General features: G+C 39.5%; 2 protein-coding genes and 1 non-coding gene across 4 annotated transcripts; 2 read left to right on the top strand and 1 right to left on the bottom strand.

The window, feature by feature from the left end:
- The first annotated feature begins 872 nt into the window (after positions 1-872).
- LOC121787930 (DENN domain and WD repeat-containing protein SCD1-like) lies at positions 873-13,686 on the top strand. 2 transcript variants are annotated; one of them, XM_042186775.1, is made up of 30 exons: positions 873-1,577; positions 2,575-2,716; positions 2,832-2,932; positions 3,184-3,247; positions 3,385-3,498; positions 4,181-4,395; positions 5,248-5,302; positions 5,398-5,481; positions 5,628-5,823; positions 5,928-6,057; positions 6,153-6,204; positions 6,291-6,335; positions 6,825-6,900; positions 7,010-7,083; positions 7,161-7,211; positions 7,392-7,549; positions 8,091-8,138; positions 8,476-8,533; positions 8,628-8,711; positions 9,748-9,970; positions 10,079-10,260; positions 10,538-10,602; positions 10,812-10,935; positions 11,398-11,422; positions 11,504-11,579; positions 11,723-11,794; positions 11,867-12,027; positions 12,105-12,146; positions 13,012-13,220; positions 13,376-13,686. In XM_042186775.1, exons 1-30 carry the CDS (start codon positions 1,108-1,110, stop codon positions 13,469-13,471), a joined length of 3,492 nt encoding a protein of 1,163 aa, XP_042042709.1. In that variant the 5' UTR covers positions 873-1,107; the 3' UTR covers positions 13,472-13,686. The 2 variants fall into 2 exon arrangements, with proteins under 2 accessions (XP_042042709.1, XP_042042708.1); XM_042186774.1 differs by having other exon boundaries at positions 11,398-11,579.
- A 468-nt stretch (positions 13,687-14,154) lies between these two features.
- TRNAD-GUC lies at positions 14,155-14,226 on the top strand. Its single transcript has one exon. It is a non-coding gene; the product is annotated as a tRNA-Asp (tRNA).
- Positions 14,227-14,398: 172 nt separating this feature from the next.
- Positions 14,399-16,367, bottom strand: LOC121787449. Its single transcript, XM_042186178.1, has one exon. It carries the CDS (start codon positions 16,085-16,087, stop codon positions 14,702-14,704), a length of 1,386 nt encoding a protein of 461 aa, XP_042042112.1. The 5' UTR covers positions 16,088-16,367; the 3' UTR covers positions 14,399-14,701.
- Between the last annotated feature and the right edge of the window lie 4,345 nt (positions 16,368-20,712).

Genomic DNA, 20,712 nt, shown 5'->3' with positions numbered 1-20,712 from the left:
TGGTTCTCTGTTTCCCACAGACGGCGCCAGTGATGGTTTGGGCGAATTTTTGATGGTGATGAATGCAGGAAAATGCAGATCACGACACAGAGATTTACGTGGTTCGATTTACTGAGGTAAATCTACGTCCACGGGAAGAAAAGAGGGCAGAGTTGTATTGCTTGATCTGTTTTCTACAGCTTACAATACAGACTTGCTATTTGATATTTGATCTCTAGAGAACTTCCCCTTCTTTATCTGATCTGAGTTCTATTTATACATTGAACTAAGATCGTGGCTTGCATCACCACTAATGATGGTTGTGAATGTCGTGGAGGTCATGGAGATCCTGCATGGGTCCACTATCCTGCATGAGATCCTGCATGAGTCCACTATCTCTGTGCTTGATCCACTATCCTGCATGTGATCCTGCATGAGTTGACTATCTTCCAGTTCGGTCGAATACTGAGACCGAACTTCTGAACTATTGCCGAGCAGCTTTTGCCGATCTGAGAGTAGAGCTTGATTGGTCGGCTTTTACCGAGCTGTAGGCTGGGGCCGAACTCTTTGGTAATGCCGAACTGATACTCTTCCTTGGGCTTTGGGCTGATGGGCCGTCACTGCTATTGGGCTTGTTTAGTACGTACCCCATCAAAATGATTTAAGATGTTATATAGTACTTATTATATAGGGGAAAAATATGACTAAAATCAAAATAATAAGGATGATCGTTGCTTCTATGAAAAGAAAATTTTCAATTAAAATTTATTTCTTAATTAAGGGTCACACCAAGATGAATTCAAACTCTGAAGTCGTAACGTACTCCTATTTATTTATTTATTTATTGTTTCCGTTGGTTGTTAGTGTGCATCTGCATGTATGTTATACTCGTTCAAACCAAACAGATTCCGCCTGCATTGGAAACGAGTGCGACCCTCCAACTTCCATTTCCCCAAATTTCTTCCTCTCCTGCAACACAATTCGCAATCCAAACAACTGCTTCCGATCATCAATCATCACAACAAGTTTCCGATCACCATGCAACACAACCGCCTCTTGATTAACGTTTGCTCAACAAATTGGCGAATCTCTATTTGATTCCGCGTCGACGTAATCCCCAATCCGAAAATGCTGCCGATCTTCGAGTACTTCGTCGTGTGCGGGATGGGACCGGAAATCCGCACGCTCGACGGCGTCCGCGGCTACCACGGCATGCTCACCATGTACCTGTCCTCGCTGCTCGACCAATACCCTCCCTCAAATCACGCTCTCTACCCGCCGCCGCCGCCGCAGCTCTCCACCTGCGTCTTGCCTGCCGGCGTCCAATTCTACTCCTCAGGGTTCGATTCCGACGATCCGTCGTCGTTTCCGCGCAATTACCCCATCGTGCTGACCGAAGGGGACGGCTCCAAGATTTACGTCAGCTGCATTGCGTTTAGGGATCCCGTGGATGAAGACATAGTGGAGGCGTTTCGCATTCCGCCTGGTTCCTTTGCGGATAAATGCATCTGTCTGGTCTCGCGATCGCCTAGTTTCCGGATTCTGCGCGAGACTTTGGAGGAGATATTCCTACTTTGTTTCTCCAACTCCGGTAGCAGGTATGATTTTGGCTTGATTATTGTTGATTTGGTTGATGTCGCGAAATTTATCATGATTTTTTCTGAAAAATAATTGATAAGTTTGGAATTTTGGAGTGCAAGAAACTACTGCACACTGTTTTTGTTTGCACCCATCATGCTTGTCTAGTTTCATAATTTGTTATAATTTGGGATTAGTAATTAAAATTCATAGAGTGTAGAATAATTGATTCAAGAGTTTGGTGAATTGTTTCTTAGTCTCTGTAATGTGATCTTATTTTCATCTGAACCTGATTGACTGGTCTGATAGTTGACGAGCTCAATTAGAATTGAGTTCTGTGTCATGTTCAATATACTTCTGAAATCTATACCCTATAAAAAATCACTAAAACAATTGAAAAAAGTGAAGAATAGTTTCACATTACCATGATTCCAAATGGAGGGGCTTCCTTCCTCCATGCAAAACTTTTCTCCATTGGGCATGCAGTGTTATACTTATCTACCTAGACAACACGTTCTTCTACCTTCCTCACTACAAAAAAAGAAAAGCATTTTACCGGCAGATATTCCTCCTAAGGTATATACCTGCTCATAATTACAGTTCACTGTACAGCTATGTTTGAAAGTATAACAACCTATCTGAGGAGGATGGTTTGAATTGAACTATTATATCAGTGGTGCATGGGATGGTATTTCATAGCCTCTGAATTGGTTGTTACTATTCTTTTTTTCTTTCTTTCTCAAAAGAGATATAGAAAGGCAATGCTTATGTCACATTATTTTCTCACCAGCAATCATCGTTTTATGCTTGTGGTGCGGGTAATGATTGAAATGGGAACTATCATTTGATCAACTTAAAATTATTTAGTTTCAGGAAGTATAACAAAAAAAATCCATGGTTGCATTGTCGATTTCTAAATAGAGACTTCCTTTCCTTTCCTCTTAAAATGATTGTGGTTAAGGAAGCTTTATACTTGTATAAAGTGGTTATCGTTGCTAAGATTCTAAACTTTTTCAGCTTGCAGTTGTGGGAAATTGTTGCTTTTTTAGTTTCCAATGTACCTTTGCCTACTCCTGGAAAGGAACGAGCATTCTTTACCATTGAGAATAGTCTCCTTGTGATTGATGTTCCGCCTAAGGATGGTCTTCCTCATGCTGATGTATGTAATTTCTTGCCTTTCCCACCAGGTTCTAGCCCTCTGCATTACATTTATTGTTTGTTGCCATGATATTTTGTTGATCTTATATCGTTGTCTAATTTTTTTGTCATGGCAGATATCCTTCCAGCCGTTGGTCCAGTGTTTGGATGTTGATAATCTCATCAAACTATTTACTGCAGTTCTGCTGGAAAGAAGGATTTTGCTGCGCTCTGCCAAGTACTTTCCTTGGCCTTTTACACGAGGAATGATTTTCTACTAATTGAATTTTCTGGAGGGTTTCCAGTCATTCTTAGAATCAGTTTTTTCATGCATGAATAACACTATACATTCATTGTGCGCTTTGCTGTTCGTATAATCTCCAGTTCCCAGGATCCAATATACTTTATCTATATGATATGCATCATCAGGGAATGTGGATACTTATCAATTTTACGGGTCACTCATTTGCCTTTGAATGATCTCTGCAGATATTCTCTTTTAACTCTTGTATCAGAGGCCATATGCCATTTAATATATCCATTTCGATGGCAGGTAAACTAGTGTTTATTTTACTTTTTTTAATGTAATATGGTTACATAAACAATGCAATGAATTCTATATAATGAGATAGTTATTTTCCATATCTTCCAAGGAGATTTTCTGATAGTTTAATGTTTGTTGTGCTGAAGCATGTCTACATTCCATTGCTATTTTTCAGTGGAGTTGACTATATTGATGCTCCTACACCCTATATGATGGGCCTCCATTCAGGTGTTGATACTTTTGGCCTACTCATGGATGGTGTAAGTTCTTGGATTTAAAACATATGAAGACTACATATTACATATTCTGAGTTTATTCCGGTTTTAGACTTCTAAAAGTACTAGCAAATGTGGCCTATTCCTTTAAATTAATAATTTAATAATTTCCAAACAAGCATACTAATTTTAGAAATGGGATAAAGACGTAAAAGATGTGGTGTTGATGTGGAAATATAGAAGTTGTTTTTCTAGGTACACCATTGTAGGGATAAATAAAAAACTAGTGGATTTTAACTTTTGATGTGGCACTGATATGGCATGTCAGCCTCAATCATGCAAGCAAGTTACAACGTGTGTGTGTCTGTTTGACTGCTACATTTCGTGTCCTATACTCCTATTATCCGTTTCTAATTTCAGTCCCAATCTAGATCAAAAGCCATCTCTTTCTCTCTCATGCTCATGTTTAAGTCTAGCATGTTATATTGCTTCTGAACAACAAGAGCTCAAAGTCAGTACCATAAAGGTTCCAGTGAAACAGAAAAAGATACAAATATAACTAATTATTTGTGCTGTAAGTGACAATGAAAGTGATATTTTATGCCTGAAGTATTTTGGTTTTAGTTCTGTTTCTGGAAGTTCTTCATAAGCCTTATAAAAGGAATGACACAGCTGATTCATGAAATGCCGTTAACAGAACTATGTTATCTTGTCCCTGCTGTTGCAGGTAGTTGTTGTTGACCTTGAGCATAATCTCATCACTACAACAGAAGAAATTCCTCCATTACCAGAACCAGAGTATAGTTCATTGCGGAGTGAGATAATGAAACTAGCACATCCAAATGTTTTTGGCATAGATCACATGAAGGGTGGTTTTTTCACTGAGCAATATCCTAGAGTTGGCAGCAGGCTGTGGGAAGAGGATGATGATCTCCATTTTAGGTGATTATTGGTGGCTAATTTGAATTTCTATGAAGTAAATATTGATGTTCTGCCGTTTTCATCCAATCTGAATTAAGATGAGTTATTTCTAACTAAATTAAATTTTTTCGTGATTTCAAGTTTTCAACCTAAAAAGGAATTTTACTGGTTTTTGTTAATTATGGTTCAACCCCTCCTCTCTCCACGCCTACCCAGTTACTCAACCAAACATGCTCTTCTAGTGTTTTATATATAGACGTGGTTCACATTTGTTGAATTAGATCTTTGAGTTCCCCTCTCTTTAGAAAATCTATAAGCATCTCGTGGCCTTTAGTTATGGTCCTCTTATGGATCTAACTTATATACTCGGAGTTTTCAATGGTGTCAGAATATAGTCAATGATACTATGTGGAATACATCGTGGAGTCCCTTGAATCCTATTAGTTATTCTTATTGGCAGTTATACTTTATACTAGCCTTGCAGTACTAGTAACCTCATACTTATTAAGTAGTTAGATTGCTACCCTTCGCATAAGTGGTGTTTCTGATAAAAATATTGAGAATTTATTATGATCTAATGCAGCTTCTTCACTTTAAGAGAATGTCTTAAAGTCTATCTACATTGGACAATGATTGAATAAACACAGTTGAAGTACAAAACATGAAATTAATGATGGGGCTTAGTGTTCATGCTTGATATTTTGTACTACTATTTATACAGATACATGCTTAATTTTGAAGTTGTTTGCCAAATTGTTGCTTTAATACTTATGTGCTATTTTTATCTGGCCTGACCCGTATAAATGAAGAAAAATGCGTATAGTAGTACTTTCTTCAGCTCTGGAATAATTATTCTTTTTCTAATTTTTGCAGGATTATGTTCCTAAAATTCTTTGCATCAATTTTAGATGGCTATCGCAATTTTGTAGTATGAAGCTTTTACCTTATTGTTCTTAGAAATCAAATAGTTGATTTAGCAGCCTACATAAAACGAGCAACGGAAATTTTTCCCCCCTTTATCAGGAAAATGCTGGTACTAATGTCTTCAACAATCAGGCTTTTCTAAAGAAGCGTTCTCGGTCAACAAACCAACCTCCAGATCCAATGGTTAGCTGTCCCTGTTTTGCTTGACCTTCAGAAATTTAGACCTCCTATTCTTTAATATTCTATTATCCCATAATGTCAGTTTTTGTTTTTTTTTCTTTGGATGTAATAAGATACATGACCTTGTATTTCATGCACAACTTTAACAGATAACTCAGTTTTTAGAATCCCAAGGGTTCTTAGATTATCTGGAGAGAGGCATTGGTTCTCAAGTAAATGGCAATAATCTTCTTGATAAGTTACAAGATGCTATTAGCATGGGACAAAATCCTATGTCAATATTTTCTTCACTTTCCATAGAGCCTGAGGTTATAACTATTTATGGTCCTGCTAAAGGGAAGCCAGGTAACATCAGTACTTCTGTATCTAAATGCATCAAGATTAACATGTACAGTTAGATGAAAAAGGTCTTTGAGGTGCTCAGAGTTGGACTTCTTGTTGACCTACAGGATCGGATGTCAGATATTGTTATGACAGGTTCCCTTCAAATTTTAGAACCGAAGAGCAGGAAGAAAAAAGGAAGCAGATTCTAGCTGCAGCAACTGGAGCTATAGAGTATTCTGCAAAGCAGAACATGAGGTGTGACATAAAAGAAATGGAGAGGAATCTTTGCATTCTAACTAAATCGATTTTCTTAATTCTTGAAACCATAAATTTTCTTATTTCTCTTGTAGTTCAACTTGTGTGGACTCTAATTCTGGAAGTGTGAGTCCAAGAGAGAGGGCTGTGAGTATCATAACAATGTAGTTTATGTGGTCATCCAACTCAATGTATGTAACACCAATAATTGGACTAATACATACTTCTTGCAGGCTGAAAAGGAGCGCATGGTTTTGGACATTAAAGTGAAGCTTCAGGTCTGTTTGATCAGTTTTACGGATATCTTTCCAATTATTAGTACTTTAAATTGTTCTCATGTTCTGTTAGTGTACATTTCAAGACCTCTTCATTAACTGTCTATGCCTTTAAACTTTTTTGAATAATGAAGAATGGGTAATAGTTTGAACAGTAGTTTCATTCAAGTTTCTGATTTTGGGCTGAAAAATCTAAATTCTTAGTTACTTCCTGGCATTTCGAGTTGATATTCTTCCTGCATGTCCTTCGTTAACAATATTTTTCGGTAGGATTCATAATTTTATCAGTTGTTACAGAGATAATGATATTCTATGAGTTATATTTTTCACTTTGGTTAGGGCATAGCCATTTCTGAGCTAGCTCCAAATTTGTACCATGTCTAAGAGTACTCAATTAAAATGCTTCCTTGGAAGCATAATATCTTTGTCCGTTCTGTTAGCTACCAGAAAAATATCTTTGATTTCTTGAGTATTGGGCTTCCAATTAAACAGGGTTTGTGGCTACGCCTCTTGAAGCTTGAGACCACAGAAGATCCTCTTTCATCCTTTGAGTATGGAACTATTCTAGGTATGATCTTGTAACTGGATCGAATATATCACCCTTCCATAAAAGTAGAGTAATGCCCTTTGTTAAGGATGCAGAATCATTTACTAGAACATGTTTATTACTTTATCAGCTCTGATTGAGTATGATGCGGAGGGAATTGGTGGTAGTGGATTTGTTGAATGTATAAAAGAGCACATTTATTCAGTAAGTACTATCCCAGAGGCCCATGATGTATGTCCTTATGTTGATTTGTTAAATCAGTCGCTGTTTGCCCCTCACAGGGATGGAACTGTCAATTGACGGAAGAGCAGTTTATTGCAGTGAAAGAACTGGTTTGTTAAGCTTTCACACTCTCTTTTTCTACTATTCTTTTGAAAGCAAAAAAACACTCAAATGTTTGAACCCCTTGCACCAGAAACTCTATTATCATATTTAGGGAATGTATATAGCTTTTATATTAGAGGAACTCTTATGTAGATAATAATTTATCCTTTATTTGATTATTTTGATAGCTAAAAACAGCCATTAGTCTTGCTATTGCTCGGAATGACATGGAAACTATCAGAGATGCTCTTGAAGTGTCTGCTGTAATGCATAAAATGGATGTAAACAATGTCTTAGATTATGTTCAGCGTCACCTACGTTCTCTTTCCATCTGGGATGAGCTGCGGTATGCATATCTTCATTTCTGTTTGTCTCCAGAGTTGAATGTTATTTTTATGTAACATCTTTTATGCCATCTGTTCAATCACATAATCTTGCATATTAATCAGCTATAATATTAAGCTTGTTTTACTCTTATCAGTTCATATAGTGGGCATTAAATTATGTAGAGTCTGTTCTCAAAGATATCCAAATCTTTTATTTTGATGTCAGCATCTAATGATGGGTAATTGGAGCTGCCACTATTGCTAGTAAAGAGAATGTTTTATTTTAGCATAATATGTTGAACCATGAAACATGTTGCTCGTCAACTTGTAATGTTCCTGTGTTTAACGAGGAGGTGGAATTTCATGCACTAGTCAAAGGATTAATTGAAGTCCTCACATTTTCTCAAAAGAAACACAGTGATGCAAAATAATGAAACCTAATATCACAGAAATCTTTTTACAATCGAAGAATGCGCCTGTTAGCATAATATTTCTCTCAATGACGGTGTATACACATTGCTCAATTGTTTTTATAATCATATTTTACGTGATTAATTGCAGGTTTTGGGAAGGGTACTTTGACTATCTGCTTGACTGCTTCTCTAGCAAGTAAGGAACTTGTTGGCTTAGCCTGTCTATATGTCATATCTAATAAAGCTTGCAATGATGCAAGATATTGACTCACCGAATACAAAGGGAAACAACCCAATAGATTTTTACAGCTGCCTTAAAATGCCAATATCTGGTTATAATTTTTATTCTTAATGTCATAAGGTTCTACGCTATTGCATAATTCCTCTTGATGGAAACACTTTCACAGACTTTTATCTGGTCATATAAACTGTCATTTAATATATATCTAAAAAATGTAACTATTTACATGTAGATTGCAAAATTTATCACCAATGACTGGCTTCTGAGTTCTTTTATGCTGTTCTTATGTCAGATCAACCAACTACGCAATATTGGCGACAACACAATTAATCATTGTGGCAATACATATGGTAATTATTTATGGGGTGTTTCCTTCTCCATTCTCAATTTTAATAGTTGATATAAGTCTGCCACTCCAACTATCCTTTCTTCCTTTTCATGGAGGCTGGTCTTGGACTTCCTGACAGCGAAGCGTGGTATGTGATAGAAACAATAGCTGGAAAGAATAACATTGGGTATAAGCACATTGTAAGTTGAAGCACACTTTGGTTAATGGCCCTATTATGAATGCACTGTGGCTCAGATATTGCTATATAGATGTGAAATTTCTCCCTCAGTTTTTCAAGCTATGCATCACTTAAATTTGGTAAAGTTGAACACGTGTACATGAGTAAATCATATACCATGTCTTACTCCCTGGTTGTCATTTGGAATGCAGTGTAACTCGGTTGTTTTATTTCAACTAACCCTCGATATGAGCAACAATGGCAGCTGGAGAAAACTCTAGTGCTCAAAATCATGTATAGTTCTTAAGGTTAGACTGTTCACTAGTGAATCTACTATGTAAAGACTGTTATTCAAGGTGTGCTGCAAACTTCAGGCTACAATTAACCTTCTCATCATCAATCATTGTTCTGAAATCGAGGTACCTTTTTGCTGCAGCTGCTGCAGGAATTCTCAGTTAAACCAGACATTGTTTCCTTTCATAGAACTAACACTCATTGACTCTCTTTCATGTTGACTTAAAACTACTTCTCCAGCTGCAGCCGGTTCAAACTAGTTCCTCATACTACAGCAAATTCTGCTCTTACAAATTTCACACTTCTGCTCCTTTTCTCCATTCTCCTTTTGTGTTAAGATACTGTTATGCCATGAGAGGGAGCAGGAATCAGAATTTCCATGCCCATGACTGATGGAATTGATGTAACATTTTAAGTTGTAGCATTAGCCCTTCTGGGATAAGGTTATCTTGAAAATTTAATAGAAATGTCTTGTTTGCTTTAAAAAACTAAGAAAAATAACAATAGTTAATCCTTTTTTACATTTACACAAGAATATCACCGTAGAAGAATATCTTTAACAAATTATTGGAATTAATATACAGTAATCTATCTTACAGTTCACCGTTCCTAGAATCTTTGTTTGACCCATGACTTTGTAGATCTCTACATCGTTATCCTGAGCTTGTTCAACAATATTAACATAGAATGAACATATTTCATGGCTTCCTTCTTGAGGATTTCAATCTGATGCACATATACATTATTTTGATGGTTTTCTTTAGATAAATCTCAGAGGGTACCTGTCACACATAAGACAAACTTGTATTGGGTATTGGGGAATCCATGGTGGAAAATCACAGTTTGTATCTTGCTATGGATTGCCTGCTCTAGATCCACTAGAATCTCCAAGTACTGGTGAACAAGGTTCCGAGGCTTCTGGTGTTGGAAGGAGCTGGGTACAAAGCATGTTTAGCAGGGAAAGAGCCATCTCTTTTACTCGTTCGGGTAAGTGGACATCTGATAGTGGCAGTGTAGGTACATTATACTTTGTTTGGAGTTGAATCTTACATAATTTGATGGTCCTGAACCAACGATGGAATTTTTCTGATTCAGTTCCAACTTTGCGAGATGTGCCAAGAGTGGGGAAGAAAAAATCTCAGACGAACATACGCATGCTAAGAGGTCACAGTGGAGCAATCACAGCTTTACACTGTGTTACGAAAAGAGAAGTATGGGATCTAGTTGGTGATCGTGACGATGCAGGATTCTTTATCAGTGGAAGCACTGACTGCACTGTAAGGTTTTCATTGGATTCAAAATCTATGCCCAACTATCATTTTATGGCCAAATGGTAGTGTGAAGATACTCTCCTCCTACTATCTCTTTTATATATAAATTCTTCATATCTCCCGTCAAAAGGTGCTATTCGATAATGTCTGTCTAGCAACTTGAGATTCAAAAAGTGCTATCTGATTATATATTTATACACTGGAGGATCATATTTGATACTGTATATTCATTTATGGACATCTTTGCTATAGATTAGGTTTACTCAACACTTAAAATTTGCAGGTGAAGATATGGGATCCCACTCTCCGTGGTTCAGAACTGAAGGCAACTTTAAAGGGTCACTCCGGGTATCATTTTACATGCCCATCTTGTTTTTGCATGCTTTTGTTGATTATAGGGTAGGATAGTTGATCTTCACTTGCATGCAGATACAACACAATGCATTCCACACACAGTACTAGTTTCAGTTGCAAATGTTTGTTATTTATTCAGAATTGATACTTTCAAAAGCTGGTTTTAATAGTATTTAATATGTCATCATGATTTATCTCTTAAGAATTGTGAGAGCCATAAGCTCCGATAGGCGGAAAGTGGTAGCAGGATCAGACGACCAGTTTGTTCTAGTGTGGGATAAGCAGACGACTCATCTTGTTGAAGAGCTGAAAGGCCATGATGGCCAGGTCTGGTTAGAGTATTTATTGTTGTATCATACATATATAACTTTTTAATTTTTCTTTCTGTTGGGAAGGTAGAAAGTCATTATTTGTATCTTTCTAATTCAATTCTGTTCTTTTGAAAACACCACCTATCAATCAATGTTAACATGGACTTAGACACTTGGACATCTCACGCTGTGTCCCTGTGCAGAAGTATAATTTATTTTCTTTATCCAAAGGGCTGAATCAGATAAATATTTGAAATAAAAATTTATTCAAATCAGATTATACTTGTGAAACTCCAAGTTACTGCAAATCTTTTGAGATCGGTGTTGCTTAGGATATTCTCTAACAACCTTAGGCACTTCATCTGGACAATCAATAGAAATCAGATCATTCATTTTTCTGATGCTTCTTAAAAAATTTACTTTTAATTTCTAGTCAACAACATTTATTGGCTTATCCTTTTTTTATGTTGCCTTATAGGTCAGCGCCGTGCGCACACTGTCAGGTGAGCGTGTTCTCACAGCTGCACATGACGGAACTATAAAGATGTGGGATGTGAGGATGGACACCTGTGTTGCTACTGTAGGACGTTGTTCAAGTGCAATTCTCTGTATGGACTATGATGACTCCACTGGTATCTTGGCAGCTGCGGGCAGAGATGAGTACGGCACTTAAAATCCTCCTCTATATTTTTGATACATGCATCTGTAGATAGATCACTGCTAGGATGGTATCTGCTCATTACTCATAAGTTGTGTTCCTGGCTTCATTTCCATGGTCTGAATTATTGACACGTCCTTTTAAGTGTTGCAAACATTTGGGATATTCGGGCTGGAAAGCAGATGCACAAGCTGTTAGGGCATTCAAAGTGGATCAGGTGAGTCGCAAATTTACATATACTCGTGCCGGAATTGTGGTAACTGATAACTATAATACTCTATTGACACAGGTCCATAAAAATGATTGGAGACACTTTAATAACAGGTAGTGATGATTGGACTGCTCGGGTGTGGTCCGTCTCTCAAGGAACTTGTGAAGCTGTATTGGCTTGCCACAATGGTCCAGTTTCATGTGTTGAATACTCTAATGCAGATAGAGGAATTATTACAGGTTAAAATCACATCTCGGTCATTGTGGTGTTTCATGTTTAAAGTTTTTTTCTGAATAACTTTTCATTCATTATTTAGGATCAAGTGATGGCCTTCTCAGATTTTGGGAGAATGATGATGGTAAGAATGACTAAGTTAAAGCAATTATTGTACATGTGACCATCCTTGGTATTAATTAAGATTACACCTTTCACCAACTTGCTTCTTCTTTACTCAAAAAAGCACGAAAAAAATTAGTTATGTTGGAATTTGCAGTAGGGAGACTTGATGACATCATGCGGTGGACATGCTTGCTTTGCTCATTCATCATGTATACATCTCTGATGCATCGCACTCAAGGATGCTTGCCATGCACTTTTGCATCGAAATTGTTATAGATTTGGTTTGCTGAGACACCACTTAGGGCTAACAAGCTTACTCATGTTATACACCTTCACGATAGAGTTTGTATGTATTTTCTGCTTGGTTCATTGCTGAACTAACTTGAAAGGCCTTCATCTCGCATTAATATCTGGTTTAGAAAGCCTCTCTGAGATATTCGTGATTGTTGTGTGCATCACTCAGGGGCGGATCTACCTTAGGCTTAGGTGGGGCATTTGCCCCTCATATTTTTTACATGTATATTTTTTTCCATTATAAATTTTATTTCTTTTAATCTCTCACTAAATTCCCCTCCTCAAGTTCTTATAGTTCCTTCGTATATAAATTTGCCCCCTTTCTACAAATTCCTAGCTCCGCCCCTGGCATCACTCCAATTCATCGAAGATTATAATCTGATGATCTAACGATCAAGGTAAATGATTATTCTAGGATGCTACATTTTCTTTTGGTCCGGAATGATGTAACAAAAAGGTGACACAGGAGAGGGCCGTGCATGTAATCGAATGAATTAATTTTTCAAATTACACTTCTGACTGATAAGTTAAGGTTTTGATATTTGAAATGTAAACATGAGTGCATGATATCTGGATTTTCATAATTGTAGGTTCTGTAAAATGCATCAAGAATGTAACAGTTCACAATGCTCCCATATTGTCCATAAACGCGGGGGAGCAATGGTTGGGAGTCGGGGCTGCTGATAATTCTATGTCCCTCTTCCACCGGCCTCAAGATAGGCTCGGGGGGCACACAACAACAGGTCCAAAGATGGCTGGCTGGCAACTCTACAGAACTCCTCTAAAATCAGTCGCAACAGTAATTTTCTTTCCTGTTCACCGAGTTCATTATCATTCTTGCTAACATTTAGCTGTTTAAATATGGTGCATTCTGAACTTGTCCTAGCTACAGGTTCCTATAGTTTTGGTCCTTAACTGTGTTACAAATGACAATGTGGTATTTATCTGTTTCAGGTGAGATGTGCGGCTTCGGACCTTGACAGGAAGAGAATATGTGGTGGGGGGCGTAACGGAGTGCTTAGGTTGTGGGACGCAACTATAAACATCTAAATGCTTCATCTAAGTTTTGCTTCAAAATATTGGCCATGTTATACTCTCAAAATTTAGTATAATTAGCTCATCGTCTGCAGAATAAGATTACGTCTCCAAGGAAACTGATTATGTGATCGTCTAGTTTTTCTTCATACGGAGTTTAGTTCAGTATATGTAACTATGGAATAGTTTTCGGACTACAGTGTTAAGAATGCAACTAACGTTTATACTTACTTTCGATGACATTTTGCTACAACATTATTGTTCGAGAAGTCTACAATTTATCCGACATCCAGGGCTTATGAATTAGTATAACTTCTTTGTTCTAAATTTATTTGATCGTTCGTTCATTCAGATTAACTGTTTTCTTTCCTCTTTCATTTAAATAGTACTCCCTCTGCGGTTAATTGGCATGAGTTGACTCGATTCAAGTTTTAAGAATGTGGGTTCAACTTTTATGAATTAGCATTATAATAAAATATGAATGAGTGTTGGCGAAAAAAGAAGGTTATGTCAATTAATCATTGGCGGAGTAGGATATCTCTTAATTAATTATTTGTATGGAGAATTGCATAAGTTAGGCACATTGATTTTCTTTTCCTTGTCGGCCTCCGAAACTTAAAACATATTGATGGTACTGGTGGAGTTACTATTACAAGTTTTTACTATAGAAATAACATTATTCGAAGTCATTTCAACAAGTCGTTGTAGTATAGTGGTAAGTATTCCCGCCTGTCACGCGGGTGACCCGGGTTCGATCCCCGGCAACGGCGTTACTTTTTAATTTATTATACTAACGAATCACATTTTTGGGTAATTTTAGAGAAACATTAATTCTTTTCATGCTAGGTTTCAAAATGAAGACACTTCAGTTATGCTTGCTAAACTACAAACTTTCTTGCAAGCACTTGGGGTATGTAAAAGAGCATAATGGGCATTCACATCTGCATGAATAATGTTTTTTCTAAGAACAACTGGTTCATTGGTCCTCCAACATGTAGATATCAAAAACCATCATTAGTAGGTTTCTTACAAGTTACTACTACATAGAATAAGCCCAAAAGTGACTTGTTTCCGAGAACAAATCAGAAACATGAAAAAGCAAACCCACAAGCAGGGACATGCGAAGGGACCCCTCAAACCCCAGACTACAGAAACCAAAACATCATATACAAAAATCAAAGTCCAAACTTCAATAAGGAAACCAAATCCCCACTTTGGTTCTGCGGAAGATGCTACTGGGACTGTTCACCAGAGGAGGCGCTTGGGAAGACTTACCATCTCCGTAGTAGCATCGCGGTGCAGGGACGTTGCACCAGAGGAGGCACTGGGGAAGACATCCTTCTCTGTTGTAGAGCCTACGTCTGCACAGCCAAGGGAAGAAGAGCTTCCAAGAGAAGAGCACAGGGAAACCAAATCCCCAACTTGGTTCAGGGGCGACGGGGACATCTCAGCAGAGGTGGCGCCAGGGAAGACTTCCTTAGAAAAACTGCCCGTCTCACCAGAGGTGGCGCCGGGAAAGACTTCCTTAGAAGAGCTGCCCGTCTCACCAGAGGTGGCACCGGGGAAGACTTCCTTAGAAGAGCTGCCCATCTCATCAGAGGTGGCACCGGGAAAGACTTCCTTAGAAGAACTGCCCATCTCATCAGAGGAGGCGCCGGGGAAGACTTCCTTAGAAGAGCTGCCCATCTCATCAGAGGAGGCACCGGGGAAGACTTCCTTAGAAGAGTTGCCCATCTCACCATCAGGCGGAGACATTTTCTGGACAACAGAGAGAAGGGCGGCGTCGATAGCATCTTCAGAAATCTTGTCGGCATTTATTTCCCTCATAAGCTCATTAGCAACAGTGACAACAGTTTTGAAAGTTGCAATATCAAATAAGCCAACGGAATGAAGATAAGCAGCTCTTCCGTCATCAGCCATGTGACCCTCTTCCATTGTAATCTCACTGATTTTCTTCTGCTTATCATATGATGCCCTCACAGATTGAAACCTTCCAGGGTTTATGCTTCGACCGATGTCGATCATGTAAGCAATGTGAGCCGATACAAGTGCAGATTTAACGAGATCATCGCAATTTCTCGGTATCAAAGCAGCAAAACCAGAGTGCTTCATGCAAGCAGGCAATTCAGGAGTTCTCATGGTAGAACTATGATAATCTTTAACCAAACCAGGATATCTTTTAAGTATCTTACTAGCAATACCAGGAAAACAAACAAAGGAGCGAGTAAAAGTGAAAGTACGTTTTGAAAGCTCGATCCTGTCAGCTGAATTCCTCTTAGTAGGTATATCATAAATCCGAATCAACTGTCGAATTCTATCAGAGCCCCTTTTCACAATCCTATTAAGCTTGTCATATCTTATATTTCCATGGGATAAACCAATTCTGACACAATGATGCATGTCGAGAGTCAGCTGACTCCGAGTTCTTCTTGCCTTTTTAGCATTAGCAACAAATTTGTGAATGATGGCATTTAAGTCAAAATTATCAGAATTAGGCTCCCAAGGGGGACTATCATCATCCATTGAGGTTAGGAAGTCGCCTGACTGAGATGTATTTACAGTATTTTCGAGTGAATCAAGCAAATTTGCAATGTCAATGGAATTAAACAAAGTTACAAAGTCAGTATCCATTTCAATCCTTCAAATTGGTTCTGGATTGTAGCCTTGTGAAGGGAGCAATATCTAACAGCTTACCTTGAAACACTGTGCGTGAGAGAAGGCCGACGTCGACAGAAAACCAGAAGGAGGCGCCGAAGAGGAAAGAGTTTCCGGCGGTGTTGGCAAGGAAAGGAGGCGGTCGGCGGCTCGTGGTGGTGGGGCTGACGTCGCCGGAGAAAGAAATGGAAGCAGAGAACCGGAGAAGGATGCCGCTGTTGCTCAGCCTTCCCTAATCGCCCTAATTAGGGTTTCTAAAAATGTAAACCAAACACAATAACTTTGATAATTCAAGATCATTAGAGCATCCGCAGCGGTGGCGGTTGGCGCCACCGCCGTCCGTGCCAGCGGCAAGGCGAAGAACCGCCGCCGCTGCAACCGCGCCGCTGGCACGGCGCTGCTCGATGTATCGAGCACGTCCGTGCCAGCGGACGCACACGTGTCACTCTCCCACTCGCCAACGGCATAGCCGTTGGTTTCAAACAATTTTTTATTTTTTTTTTTAAAAAATCGGTTTTTTATTAAAAAAACCGATAAAAAATAAAAAAAAAAAAAATTTCACTTCCCCAAAAAATTATATCCGTTTATAACCGTTTTTCCCCACTTTTTAATTTTTTTTTATTTTTTTACCCCAAAAATACACACTTTCATCTATAAATACCCCCAATTTCACTCCCAAAAATTCACACTTTCACTACACAATTCTCATCATCATTCTCTCATCTCCATTCTCATCTTCAATCTCTCATATCCATTTTCATCTTCCTCTCACACCCTACAACACCACTATGTCCGGTAACGACGACAACCCAAGCGGCTCTCACGGTTGGAACCCCGAATGGTTCGGTTCGCAACCGTTTCCTAGTCCGGAAACGGAATATTCGGCCCCTCCTCTCACCCAAGATTCGGGCGTTCCGAGTGGCTACCGGCCATACCCAATCGACGATCAAGGTGCCTCCGATGGGCGCTACGGGTGGACACCGGAGCCTAGGCCTCGCGCCCCTTCCCAAATGCCGAATCCTCCATCTCGCGCCGGTGTCCGCACACCGTACTCACCGGCGGAGATGGAAAGATTGTTCAAGGCGTACTTGGAAATCTCCGAAGATGCGGTGGTTGGAACGAACCAATCCGGCGATCACTTTTGGTGGCGCGTCTCTAGCCGGTACAATGCACACCGGCCGCCGGGAACGATCGAGCGCAACGAGAGTATGGTGCGCAACTGCATCGGCCGAGCCAACGAAGAAATTGGCAAGTTCAACGGCTATTTCATCCAGGAGTCCCGGAATGCCGGGAGCGGCCAAAGCGAGGTCGACATCATCACCGCCTCGCTGAGCACCTACCAATCCATGAACGGTAAGTCGTTCAAATATCTTAACGTTTGGCAGGAGACGCGGACGCACCCGAAGTATAAGGGAGGCATAACATCCTCCTCTAGCGGCTCCTCCAAACGCTCACGGTCGGTAGCACTATCCAACTCCGGCTCGGAAGAAGTGGCTAGCCAACTCGCCGGAGCTAACTTGGGTAGCCCCGATGCCGGACCAAGCGGTTCCCGACGCCGACCGCAAGGTAGGAAGAAGGCGGCGGCCGAACGACGTCGCGCCGCGACTCCATCTGCCCCTGCTCCCGAACCCGCACCCTATGTTCCACCTCCACCCCCGAACAACTCGTTGTGGGCCCTTTTGGCCCAACTCAATATGGCCGATAGGTCAACTATGACCCCCACGCAACTTCAAACGCACGAGTCCATGATATTGGGTCTCCAAAAACAATTGGGGTTGGTGCCGCCGGATGCGTAGTCTTCCTCGGGTTATATTAGCCAATAATTATGTAATTTTTAATTTTTAGGAGTTTAATTATGTAATTTTTAATTTTTAGTATTTTAATTATGTAATTTTTAATTTTTAGGATTTTAATTATGTCTTTTTATTTTATTTGTAATTTGTAATTTTTATTGTGGTTTTTTTAATGAATTTTAGTATTATGAAAATGTTGTTGTGTAATTGAATTTTATATTAATTGTGCTCGTCCTTGCGGAAGAGCACAGTTGTGGGTGTTGTGCTCTTGCCAGAGAGCAGGCATGAATAGTACCGCTCGGGCCCACAACCGTGCCGCTGGCAAGAGCACGGTTGTGGATGCTCTTAGTGCCTTTGCCCTTTATTGGTCAAAAAGCTACATGTGGCTCCAAGCACTGCATGCGCTGTTGTTTCACACGACATAGTATATTATAATTTGAAGAATTTTTTTAACATACTCTCCCCGTTCATAAAAATATGTACAATTTTTATTTTCGTCCGTCCCACAAATATGTGCATTCCATTTTTGAAAAGTTATATCAATTTAATAATGTAGGTCTCACTATCTACTAACTATACTTTAACTATTATTCTCTTCATCTCTTCTACTTTACCATACCATTCACCTCATCTCTCTTACTTTACCAATTTTGTCTTAATTCTCATGTCATCTCATCCGCGTAAATTTTTGTGGGACGGAGGGAGTAATATTTTAATATTATAATTTATTATCAAAATATACTCCTTTTGTCACGAAACATTTTCCTTTTTTGAATTGTCTCATTAAAAATGAAACGTTTCATAAAATGGAAACAACTCTATCTTTTTTTCATCTCTCTTACTTTACTCTGTCATCATTAAGTCACAAACCAACACTACATAAAATCTCGTGTCGAAAAGAAATCTCGTATTCCATTTTGGGTTGTCTCAAGTTATTTGAGTCATTTCTCTTTTTGGCTAAAAACAAAACATCTAATCACACTTATTTATTTTTTTCTTTTACTTTACCCTTTCTTATCTCTCTTACTTTATTCTCTCTTCTATTTTATTTAACTCACTAAATATAACTTTCTTAAATATCGTGCCGAAAAGAAACACTCCAAGTAACATTGGACGGAGGAAATATTAAATAGTGCTCGAAGCCACAATAGCAGATCCAAATTCACTATTACACACATGAATTGTTACAACTTCATAGATAAGAGCATTTTCGATTTGACATAAAATTTAATATAATAATTTGTGGATGATGGTTCCGCGAATTTTTGATGATGATAAATGCTCGTAAAAATAAATTACGACACAGAGAATTTTACGTGGTTCGATTTACTGAGGTAAATCTACGTCCACGGGGAGAAATGGGGGCAGGTTTGTATTGCTTGATCTGCGAATTACAGCTTACAACACAGACTTGCTATATGATTATTTCTCTAGAGAGATTCTAACCCTTTTCTACCAGATCTAAGTTCTATTTATACATTGGACTAAGATCGTGGCTTACATCATCACTCTAGGTCGTGGATGTCGTGTAGGTCATGGCCTAAGATCGTGGCCTGAGTTGACGCCACGTGGTAGTGGGTGTGTTGGAAGTTGTGGAAATCCTGCATGGGTCCACTAACTCCTTGTTCGGTCGAATACTGAGACCGAACTGCTTTGGTTGCCGATCTGAGAGTAGAGCTTGATGCCGACCTGAGAGCAGAGCTTGATTGGTTGGCTTTTACCGAGCTGTAGGCTGAGGCCGAACTCTTTGGTAATGCCGAACTCCTCCGAACTCTTTGGTAATGCCGAACTCATACTCTTCCTTGGGCTTGTTTAGTTCGTACCCCATCACTACCCCCCCCGAAAGACGAAGTGAATCACTTCGGCGAAGCGAGTCACTTCGGCATTCTGGATAAAGGTACGGGGGAGGCTGACGTCAGGGGACGTGCCTTGCATGTGACTGCATTAAATGCGACAGTAAAATCCGGCCGTTGAATCCTGAAAAGGTGGGATTCGAAACGGTGCAACGATTTTGAAATCTTCGCCGAATCTGATAAATATGCTCTTTCTTCCTCATTTGAACACCTTTGCTGTTGCGTCTTCTATACTCTCTCTTTCTCGAGAAATTTTCTTCCGCTTTCAAGAGCTTCTTCAGACTTTCTTCACTTTCAAAAAGTAAGAAAAATGTCTTCTTCTTCTTCTTCGGTGTCGGGTAGCGGTAGGAAAGGGGATAAGGGGTCTTCTAGCCGGAAAGAATCCGGGGAGAAGACCGTAGAGTATTTTCACAGTATCTTGAGTAAGGATACTGTGATATCCCTTCACGAGAAATATTTTTTACCTGGGGGGAAGGCGGTGGTTCCCGACGATGATCATAGGGCTAACGACCCGCCGGAGGGTTATGCCACCGTTTACGAAGCCTGCTTAGAATGCGGGCTTCGTTTTCCTCTTCCCCCACCTTTTGTAGAGCTTCTTGATTTTTTTCAACTCCCTTTAGGTCAGGTGACTCCGAACTCTTGGAGGCACTTATCGGCTTTTGCTGCCGAACTGCGTAGGCTAGATAAGGATCTGTCTCTGAGGGCAATCCTTAATTTTTTCCAGTTTAAAAGGAAGGGATCTTGGTTCTACTTGATCCCCTTACAGCCTTTTAGGGCCTTCTGCCGAACCAAGTGGCCGAAATGGCAAAACCGTTTCTTTTTTTATAATAGGACTTCGGCTCCGGGCTTTCCTTGGAGAAGGCCGAAGTCCGTGATTCCCCATCCTCGGTTAGAACCGTTGGCCGAGCTCGAGGGCGAGCTCAATAAGATTCCTATGATTAGGAAACAGTATTCG

The sequence above is a fragment of the Salvia splendens genome, chromosome 22, assembly GCF_004379255.2.
Source record: "Salvia splendens isolate huo1 chromosome 22, SspV2, whole genome shotgun sequence".
NCBI lineage: Eukaryota > Viridiplantae > Streptophyta > Magnoliopsida > Lamiales > Lamiaceae > Salvia > Salvia splendens.
This window is presented reverse-complemented; position numbering and strand designations above follow the sequence as displayed.

What these genes read in the sequence shown, in the direction of transcription:
- LOC121787930 (XM_042186774.1), top strand. Translation starts at nt 1,108, where the DNA reads ATGCTGCCGATCTTCGAGTACTTCGTCGTGTGCGGGATGGGACCGGAA. An exon ending in TCTGCAAAGCAGAACATGAG is followed by an intron (nt 6,058 to 6,152) that starts GTGTGACATAAA and finishes TTTCTCTTGTAG; the next exon opens with TTCAACTTGTGTGGACTCTA. An exon ending in GCAGCTGCGGGCAGAGATGA is followed by an intron (nt 11,580 to 11,722) that starts GTACGGCACTTA and finishes CGTCCTTTTAAG; the next exon opens with TGTTGCAAACATTTGGGATA.
- LOC121787449 (XM_042186178.1), bottom strand. Translation starts at nt 16,087, where the DNA reads ATGGATACTGACTTTGTAACTTTGTTTAATTCCATTGACATTGCAAAT.